The 10,187-nt window shown below is 41.6% G+C and overlaps 2 protein-coding genes across 2 annotated transcripts in view; one reads left to right on the top strand and one right to left on the bottom strand.

Moving 5' to 3' along the window:
• The window catches only part of derl1 (derlin 1), a 7,258-nt gene extending 4,406 nt beyond the window's left edge, over positions 1 to 2,852 (top strand). Inside the window, exons 6-8 of the mRNA XM_032517653.1 lie at positions 818 to 870; positions 1,455 to 1,565; positions 1,855 to 2,852. Of these exons, the coding sequence (XP_032373544.1) occupies positions 818 to 870; positions 1,455 to 1,565; positions 1,855 to 1,999 (309 nt within the window). The 3' untranslated portion in view covers positions 2,000 to 2,852. The remainder of the gene's footprint in view (positions 1 to 817; positions 871 to 1,454; positions 1,566 to 1,854) is intronic.
• Positions 2,853 to 4,357: 1,505 nt separating this feature from the next.
• The window catches only part of zhx2a (zinc fingers and homeoboxes 2a), a 30,665-nt gene continuing 24,835 nt past the window's right edge, over positions 4,358 to 10,187 (bottom strand). Inside the window, exons 8-13 of the mRNA XM_032517650.1 lie at positions 9,831 to 10,016; positions 8,629 to 9,023; positions 7,091 to 7,337; positions 6,395 to 6,572; positions 5,921 to 6,040; positions 4,358 to 5,170 (exon numbers count right to left, since the gene is read on the bottom strand). Coding sequence (XP_032373541.1) covers positions 5,923 to 6,040; positions 6,395 to 6,572; positions 7,091 to 7,337; positions 8,629 to 9,023; positions 9,831 to 10,016 — 1,124 coding nt within the window. The 3' untranslated portion in view covers positions 4,358 to 5,170; positions 5,921 to 5,922. The remainder of the gene's footprint in view (positions 5,171 to 5,920; positions 6,041 to 6,394; positions 6,573 to 7,090; positions 7,338 to 8,628; positions 9,024 to 9,830; positions 10,017 to 10,187) is intronic.

Raw genomic sequence — 10,187 nt, 5'->3', positions numbered from 1 at the left:
ATCTACTACAGCACACATATCCATAATGGAGCAAACTGTGTAATACACCTTTAATAGCTAAGCATGTGGCTCCACAGGCTGCTCTGTTTACTGGTGATTACACGTTGCTAGCAAACAACCTGAGTATCGACACGTGGCTGCACAAGTAATATTAAACAATCTGCACATCTATCAGCTATGTCAGAAGAAACACAGCAACAGCAATATTATCAAGGCGATAATATATATCTCTTTCCCTCTTATAAGAAATGTCCCGTCGTAACACGGGCTAAACTTAATCTACATCGTAGCAGAACTCTTATTAAAGATAACAAGGCAGTAAATCCCATGACAGTTTAGCAAGCTACAGAATAGTTCTGACTCAGTTCCGGGCTAAACACACTTCAAAAAGTCTGAGTACGGGAAAAGGAATGATGAAGATAAGTCCATTACAGCCGCTGTTCTGTCCCCTTCTCCTGTCTGAGTGAGTGGCAGAAGGAGATCAAAGCGAGAGAGAGAGAGAGAGAAAGCAACTACCATGGCCTTTTTTTACAAGGCTGATAAATGTCCTGTGCGCTGTCATCTCCTCTTTCCGACATGATTCCAACGTCATGAAACGCATTGTAATTTACACAGTGCGCCCGCGTAGCACCTTAATGAAACTCGGATCAAGCTGGGAACACGCGGTTTCCACACCGCGATAATATGTTAAATGAAAATGGTAATTGGTATCCTCGACATTTTCACCGTGGTTTTACCGTTACACCCCTGGTATGGACTATCATTTACTACCAGAATGGGAGTCCTATTAATGATATTTCCTGTTGCTCTGTCCTAGGCACACTATCTACCTTGGGTCATCCTCGTCTTCAACTTCATCATCGGAGGCTCGTAAGTAACTATTTTTGATTAGTTGAATCAAAGACACTGTTAATAGTAGTATTTTAAATGTCTGTCCTTATGAAATAAAGAATGGGCTCTGTTTCAATATACCAAAATAGGGAATATGCTGTTAAAGATGCTCTAAGCGATGTCACATGTTTTGTAGGCAACATTTTTTTGTCACATACAGCAAACATCTCACAATCCGCGAGTTTCTTGAACACATTATAAAAAAAACGCGGTCTCTGTAGACAGCCCAGGCTCCACAAACGCCAACAAAAACAAACTGGGCCAACCTGCACCATCAAACATAAATAGTGTTCCAGCCAATAACCGACAAGAAGGACTTGGGGTTTGGGGGTTAGTGCGCGGAAGGGAGGGGGAAGGGAAGGGGATTAGGAGGGAGGGAGGGGCGAGCTCGCAGCCGTTTTGTTCGACAATACTTTAGACGTCGACAAGAAGTGACATCACCCAACATCCCTTAGAGCACCTTTAAGCAGCCTGTGTTTGAACTGAATGTGTTCATGTTACACAGGCACTGTGTAACGCTATTTGGTTGGATTCATCTTCTTCTCTTTGCCGTTATTGGGCAGGTTTGTGAATGAACTGACAGGGAACCTGGTGGGTCACCTCTACTTCTTCCTCATGTTCAAATACCCCATGGACCTGGGAGGACGCTCTTTCCTCTCCACACCTGAGTTCTTGTAAGTTCTTCCCCCTTAAGGCCATGTTTTTCTTTTCTTTTGTTGCTAAAACTACTCACCAACTTCATCCCAGCAGTAACAAGTGACTCAAGTCAGAGCAATCAAAACAGACAACATACAAGAAATATACTATCCCAACAACAAACAGAAGGACATTAGTGTTGCTAAGGAGAACTACAAAAACAACAGCAACCCTACTTCGATTTCTACTCATTAAATAGGAATTTACAAATGATTGTATGTGAATGTCTGCCCTCCTCATCCCTTTGCACATCTGTCCTCTCTCCAGGTATCGGTTCTTCCCTAACCGGAGGGGAGGGGTGTCGGGCTTTGGAGTCCCTCCCAGCAGACCAGCTGCCCCAGAGCAGGCCGGAGGAGGAGGAGGAAGAGGGCGTTATAACTGGGGCCAAGGCTTTCGCCTGGGGGGTGAATAAGCAGAGACAAGAGGAGAGAGAGCGCTACACCCCCTCTACCCCCTCCGCTCTTTTGCTCTCCAAATGGCGTTGCAGTTGATTGTTTTAGGTTAAAGTGCTTGCTTTTTCTCGTTCTTCCATTTGAGGAGAAAGACCTTGATTTAAAATTGAATTCACATTCATGTTTAGTTTTAAAGGACACAAGACGATGACAGTTGAGAAAGCACGCATTTTAACCCCGACAGCAGACTCTGGCCTTAAGCTCAACTCACCAAGTAAAGCCAGCTCGACTATTACTACTACTGCCCATGTGTCCACGTGAAGCAGATAGGAATAGACCTATTTTTGTGATTCTTGATCGCCCCTCCCCTTATCTTCTTTCTTTCTGTCCTCTTCTTTTCACCCCTCCTTTGCCCTCCTCTCCTTTCCTCTCTCTCTCTCTCTCTCTCATGCCATATCAGATTACATTGTAATTACCAAGGCACTGGGAGTGTGCTCTCAGCAGAACATGGGCAAAGCTATTTAGAGAGCACCATTTCCAGGTCAGATTTTACATGGGTGTAACATGTTTTTTAAGCCTGTGTGGCACAGATCTGATCTTAACCAAAACAGGGTGACGATGGGACTTTTTTTTTTGTTGTAAATATAACAGTTGTTTATTGAAAGGATGAGCGAGTCTGAGTGTAATTATTGTACTATCTGTTTCCTCAATGCAACACTTGGATTTTCTTCTCTCGAGTCAGTCGAGCACAGCCAATTATGTGCCAGTGTGGCTGGTTGAGAATCACTGACAATATACAATTACGGCTGACATACTATTTTCATCATTAATTAATCTGCCAATTTGTCAATTACTTGTTCTATAAATATCAAACATTGTGAAAAATGGTTTTCTTGTCTGGTCCAACAACAGTTCAAAACCCAATGATATTTAATTATTACAAAGAAACACCTCACAACTTAGTGTGATATAGGGGACGTTTGAATTTGTGCTTGAAATATTATCAAACTAGGTGATTTTCTTTCAATCAATTAAATAACCAATTGTTTTAGCTCTATATACAATACATACTGCTTTATTGGCAGTTCATACATTTGGTTTTATGCACTGCAATTCTCAGTTTTGGTTTATTAGTTAATTGCATTTGAACAATGTGCACATAAACTTGGAATTATGCTCAGAAGACAGACTTAAAGGCCTCTACAAACCTATACATAGAAGGTTGTAAATTTGTAAATGCAGGTTACAGAGGAGCTGACACGCGCGCCTTAATTTCAGCAGATTGGAAGTCGAAACGGCAACGAAGATACCTGGAGGTGCATAATAGATACCTGGAGGAGAATATTGCATCAAAACGTTTTGTTCCACCCAGATATAAAGTTGGAAAAAGCTTAGGTGACCTGACAAGCCAGCGTAAAGCCTAGATCATCTCACCGATTCTATGCTTATATACAATTTACACTGGGAGACACTTTTAATGTGGTTGTGCATTTATTGACTTACAGCAGACTTAAAAGTACAAAATGAAAAATGCAAGCAGTTTCCATTCTAACCAACCGAATGTACAGTATCCCAGCTACTTGTTTGAGCCAGTTAACAGTCATACGCCTGCTGTTCAAACCAGTTATATGACCGTTTAACTCAACCTTTTTTTTTGCTGCACAAATATTGCAAGCGTTTGCAATTTGACCCATAGAATCACAGATATCCCTTTAAATCATTTTTGAAAATAAGTTGTTTAAAATGAACATGCAATGAGTTCATGACAACTTTGGCTGTTTCATTCCAATGCTTTTGTGTTCTTCAGAAAATCAGCACAGGTCTGATAATTTCTCTCTATAACTCAGGAGATTCATGAACAACCACTTCAGGTGACCTGACTGTACAGAAATCAACATAACCCCAATCCAGCTTTGAACGGACAGACCTTCCTAAAGCTAGAGAGACTAGAGAACACAAAGGGTGTTTACAGATTGCAGGAACTTCAGTTTTATCATGCGTAAAAACTATTTCGCCTAAATGTTCTTGGCGAGTTCAATCAAGAATATTTTAGTTTTTAAAGGTTCCATGACATGGTGCTCTTTGAATGCTTTTATATAGACCTATCTGAAGTCTCTCTCTCCTTTATGGGTGGGCCAAATTTGCTGCGTGGACAAAGCAGAGAAAGGGGAGGTAACCTTGCCCCTTATGACCTCATAAGGGATTCCAGATCGGCTCATCTGAGCTTTCATTTTCTCAAAGGCAGAGCAGGACACCCAGGGCTCTGTTTAAACCTCTCGCCATTTCTAGCCACTAGGGGACCATAGGCAGGCTGGGGGAACGCATATTAATGTTAAAAAACCCCATTAAGTGAAATCTTCATGCCATGGGACCTTTAAAACAAAGAAGTGAAAAGCTGAAATCACTGGAACCGGTCCGTACTGTACCCAGTTCTGAAGCAGACGGCAAATGTCTGTAAAGAGAGCAGAAAAGGCAGCATGGTGCGATCAAACGGACACTCCACTCTCTTCTCTATGTGATTAATCATCTCGATACATGTTATGTCAAACACCGTCGCTCCTTTTAGATGTGTCTCGAGCACCTCAGAGTGATTTTCACCTTCATCAGCATAATTGTATGCAAGTGCGAGTCAACGCTGCAGGAGAAAAGGAAAAGTTTGAAAACAGTTTGAGATGTAATTATCTATCACTACCACAGGAATATATTATGCACGTGCCCTCCAAGACTACTCATAATGAGTAGTGCACAGGTATGATTTTTCCAAAAAAATAGGGCTGATTTTCAGCGTATAACACACTATAATACACTTTGATCTTAAAACAACACAACAACAAGACATTCCAGGTTTCGGGGCACCGGTCATGAATATTCTTTTTAAAAAAAATTATCAAAACTTGCCCTCCAATAAAACTGTACAAACTTTTTTTTTTGTAATACAGAAAAATATTTACAAGGGTGCTGCTTTAAAAAAAAAAAAAGTAACAGTAGTAAGAACAATGCATCAAGTCCAGCTTTGGCACTCCTCTTAATGTCAGCATCTGCAGCACACATCAGTCAGTGCTTTAATATTGGAACTCCAATGTCCCTGGCGCTTTGTGATGACATCACAGGCAGACAGTTACATTACTGAGTCCACATCTTGAGTCGTCGCATGATGGTCGGTGACTCAGCAGTCAATGTTTTTACTCGACCTGGAACAGAACAGGACATAAACAGGGACTGAAGTGAGCATATGGGCTCACTTTTCAATTGAAAATCACTTTTCTCCCTCCAGTTTAAAAAAAATATTAATATTGTTTCCAGATTACAATTTGAACAAATGCTCGGGATGGTCGCTGAGAAATACTTAACAGCTTCATGATGGTTTTGCATATAACTATTAGATACAAGCTGCAGAATATTAGCAATGTAACATCATTTACCTTCCAGTGACGACAACAATCACTGTGTGTGTTTCTCTGTCTTGTGTCTACATCTTTAACGCTAATGATGGTATGGGTCCAAATATCATCCTGCCATCCCAGCATGCCATTCCAGGGCCAATCAGAGGTAATTGCACCCTAATAACTTCCTGGGTAGCTGGAGACTGCAGCTGGGGCCTCTTAACGTAACAATTCACCATTTATTTATCTATTTATTCAAGACAAGTCGCACAAAATCTAAATCCATCTCTTCCAGCCAAAATCAAAAGGTCAAAATGTTGTGAAAAGAGTTGCTTGAGTGAATCCCCTAGTTTCCATCGGGCACGTCTACTTGTGGAGACAATAAAGTCTGCGAGTAGGGCAGACAAGACGCTCCGCTTTGAGACACTCCTGGTGTGGTATGACGCGTGGCCGAGGACGGAACAAAACCGCGGTGCATCCGTAGCAGCAGCCCAGATGCACCTGGTGGAGAACACGGGTTAGCCTGTTTGTTTTCTTTTGAAGGATATTTCCACCTACCGTCAACCAATGACCCTCCCAGGTTGCTCCAAGCTCAGAACGTCTGTGTCTGTTGCCAGCCTCGGTCTTTCCACTCCCGCTTCACTCTCCTCCCCCACTGCCACAGTCACCTTTACCCACCTGGCAAGGAAGCACACAAAGTTTAAATACACACACACTCCTTAGAAACTAAAAGCAAAGAAAGATTTTGATGTGCACATTGAATGGCTCTGGGAAACATGCTATAAACCACGCAGGAATATCTAGTTGATGCAACAAATAATTAGGAGTAATTCAGCTTCCATGAGTTCCAATGCCCATACAGTGCTGTATTTTTAGACTGCTTTCACAAAACAAACCTTAAAATAACTCATCAGATATTCCTTTAAAAACCAAATCAAATATTGGCAGTGAGCCGTTCTTTTTTGTCTGTATAACATCTCCCACTAGAGAATAAATATAGGATGAAAGATCTGTTTCCCTCTCTCCACCCACCTCCCTTTGTCAGCAGCGCTCGAGCTGGTCTGGTCCGGTCTGGTCCGGCTCAGGTCTGTCACGCTGTGGGCTAATCTGTCAGTCAGCCGCTGGACTTTGTCTTGGTCGGGCAGCTTGGAGTGCTCTGCAGCAGCTGCTGTGTTCTCAACGGCCTCCCCCACTGCACCCACTGCAACGACTGTAAAATTCAAAAGGTGAGAAACAGAAAACAAAAAGTCAAAAAGAGGTTTAAAACACTTTGCAACATGACATTAACCCTTGTGTTTTCCTCGGGTCAAATTAACATAATTATCCCAAATAACGTGACTGATTCCACACAACGCTCTTTGGCAAGTACAAATCTCTGCTTTCATTAATTTTGGGGCGTCTTGTTCAATTTTATAGCATTTGACAAAAACCATTGAAGTGGTTTTGAAAGAGTATAATCCATCAACAAACATTCCTTTAATTTTAGTCAAAATTATTTCTAATTTCTGCTTTTCTAACTCAAACATGAGGTATAACTTCCTATAAATGAGGTTTATTGACCATAAATTCCAATTATAACTATGAAACTAAAGTTAATAAGTTGAGTGTTGACAAACATAAAAAAAAAGCATCATAAGTATTGAAAAAAGGTATATAAAACGTAAGAAAAAGTTAAAATATCGATAAAGAGCATTAACAAAAGGGTTGACTTTCTCTTGCAAAACTCACCTTTCCCAGCTGTGACTTCCAGGGAAACACACTGTTTTTTCTCAGGACTCTTGCCGTTCTGTTCCTTGCCTGCCTTCTGCTCCTCTACAAGGTTTTGGAAACTTTCCATCCAGTCCAGAGTTTCACCGTTCTTCAGTGCCGAGCGGTGGTCCTTGAACCAGCGGACAATGTCGGTGCGCCCAAGGCTCGTCTGGACCTCCAGCTGGCTGTACTCCTCGGGAGATGGCCACTGAGTCCGACAGAATGTCTGCCAAGACCAACACAAAACATTTCACACCCTAACAATATACACTACCGGTCAAAAGTTTGGGGTCACTTACAAATTTCCATTCCCCTCCATTATAGACTGAATACCAGCTGATCATGGGTGGCAGATCTTTAACGTAATATCTGCCTTGACCATTATCCACAACCATTCTTTCAACGTTCCAAAGGCACATTTTGTTTACTAATCTGATATCATTTAAAAAAAACTAACTAGAAAAACATTGGAGAACCCTTTTGCAATTATGTAAACACATAATGTAATCTGAAAACTGCTGCCCTGGTTAAAAAAACAATGCAACTGATCTCATCTGGTATTCTGTCTATAATGGAGTGCAATGGAAATTTCTAAGTGACCCCAAACTTTTGACCGGTAGTGTATGTGTTCCACGGTTCCACAGCAAAAACTAAATGCTTTATTCAGCCAGTATAATAAACAAACTCAAGGCTCTACATTCAATGATCAGCTATAAGGGAAAGGAAAAGGTGTGTGTGCCTTGCTTTCTTATTAAGGGAACATGTCTGTGAAGCCTTTGGCCAGAGCTCATGGTCAAGTAATCACTCAATACCAGATCAACAATATGAGATGTTAAGTATCATTGTTTTGTGGTTCCAGGGATGACATCAGCAAAATTAAGTCAGGAGTATTCCTACATTTACTTAAAAAAGCATCTGAATACTTCCTCCATCAGAGATCATGCTAAACTCCGATGGTGAACGGTGGTATACGAAAAGGTTTTGGCACTCTTCCTGATGTCTTATTTTCTTGCATGTTTGTCACACTTAAATGTTTCAGATCAACAACAATGTCATATGAGATATATATGTAAATTTCTAACTACCTTACCTTACTGAAGTAGAAATTTGGGGTACTGGAGTAATTATTTTACAGCAGACTTTTTACTTCTACTCTTTACATTTTCACTCAATTATCTGTACTTTCCACTCCTTACATTTTAAAAATAGCCTTGTTACTTCTATTTCAGTTCGGCTTGTTTTCATTCCGTCTTGTCATCATGCAAAAAAAAAAAAACACCCCAAAAAAAAAGAAATAGTGCCATTTTCAACATTCTTTTATTGGACAAATTGAGCATAAAAGGCACAACTAAAAAAGGAATGAACGTTTCTTTTTAAAAGTGCAGTTTCCTGTGTGTCTATTGCAATATGTCGCAGCCTTTTGTGATATGTACAGTATATTGCGCCTGTTGATATTGTGATAAGGATTAAAAAATAAATTAAAGAAAAAGATATATTGAGCAGCCCTAGTTTCTTACCTCTCTGAGCAGGCTGAGCGAGCGGCTGGTAATGGGAGCCGGGCTGGTGGAGGCCAACAGGATGGGAGGATGGGGAGAAGAGGAGGAGGAAGTGAGGATGGGAGGAGATGCCGAGGAGGAGGAGAGGGTTGGTGGATGGGGGGAGGAGGCTGCGAGCACAGGAGGGGAGGAGGAGGATGAAGAGGACAGGACAGGTGGCTGAGGAGAGCAGCGTAGAGGTTTCCCTCCGTGTGAAGCACCGTTCAGCAGCGCTCCCGGCCGCTCCGCTCGCTCCTCTGTGCTCTTTGCAGACATGGAGAGTAAAGCCTTCTCCATGTTGTCCCTCAGCGCCCTGCGCTCGGAAAACCAGCAGTCCACCTCCGTCTTGGACAGCCTGGTCTCCTGGGCCAGCTGGTCTGCAGCAGGACAGAGGTCAGTGGGTCAGATGAGCTGTGTTACCTCAAAGTGGAAGGGATTTTTTTGGGGGGAAATCTGGGAATTCAGTCTCCCTCCAGGGGACAGCACAATGGGCTCATTAAAAACATTTCTGCTATTTCTGTCTGCAGGAACCAACCAGATGGGGCCCTGCAGTTCCTTTGGGGTGAAAGAGAATTAATTCACATGCTATGAACTAGTAAAAACAAAAGAAAACACAGTTGGACTTCTTTAAGTAATGTTAACATTTACGTTACAGTGAGGAGGACACTGAACTTGAAGTTTTTAATTAGTACTTTAAATGTGTGTTGTTTTTCTCAGGACCTTTACCACGTAAATGGATATTAGATATATAGAAGATATAACTGGCAAGTTCTTCATTGATTACAAACCTGCAGTGTTTTGTGTTTCTGTATGTTAATATAATGTGTATAATGTGCTCACACAAAGCATCTTGATATAGGACCAGGAATGGGACCACCAGGAAAGAAGTGAGTACATTAAAATCTGTTTAAATGTACAGAAGTACATGGTAGTGGTTTTCACTACATTTAGCAATTCTGTAACTGGAAATGCTTAGGGTACGTCAAAGGTCTAATTGCTGGACACAAGATGTCGTCTTCTTCTTTTTCTTCTTCTTCAGTGCAAAGTCAGACAAGTCAAATCACTGTTTGTATAGATCTTACGTTACATACAACAAACCAAAATAAGAATGAGTCTAATCTTAACTCTTTCCATCCTGAGTTATGCGATTAAGTCCATTTGCTTGTAAAAGGGGTTGGCTTTACCTAGCACTGCCTCTGTCGGAGTGCCGCTTCTCTGAAAGCTCTCCTCCAGCGCTTTTAACTGTTCTGACGACTTCCCCTTCACCCTCTCCAGCAGGGGAAAATGGCTGGGGACCGCTTTCTTTACAGGACCGTCTTTAGGTGCTGGTGTCACCTCTGCTTTCACCAACACTGGAGGCGGAGGAACACCTTCGAGAGAGACACAGAGAGAGAGAGAGACTTAAGGACCAAAGACAACATGGGTAATTGGTATTACTAAACAACACATGGCACAGCTGGGGCTTAAAAAAAACTGATTACTGACTACAATTAAGAACAATTTGCTTTCTCAGTGTGTGTGTGTGTGTATATATATATATA

Source organism: Etheostoma spectabile, chromosome 6, assembly GCF_008692095.1.
Source record: "Etheostoma spectabile isolate EspeVRDwgs_2016 chromosome 6, UIUC_Espe_1.0, whole genome shotgun sequence".
In the NCBI taxonomy this organism is placed as follows: domain Eukaryota; kingdom Metazoa; phylum Chordata; class Actinopteri; order Perciformes; family Percidae; genus Etheostoma; species Etheostoma spectabile.
This window is presented reverse-complemented; position numbering and strand designations above follow the sequence as displayed.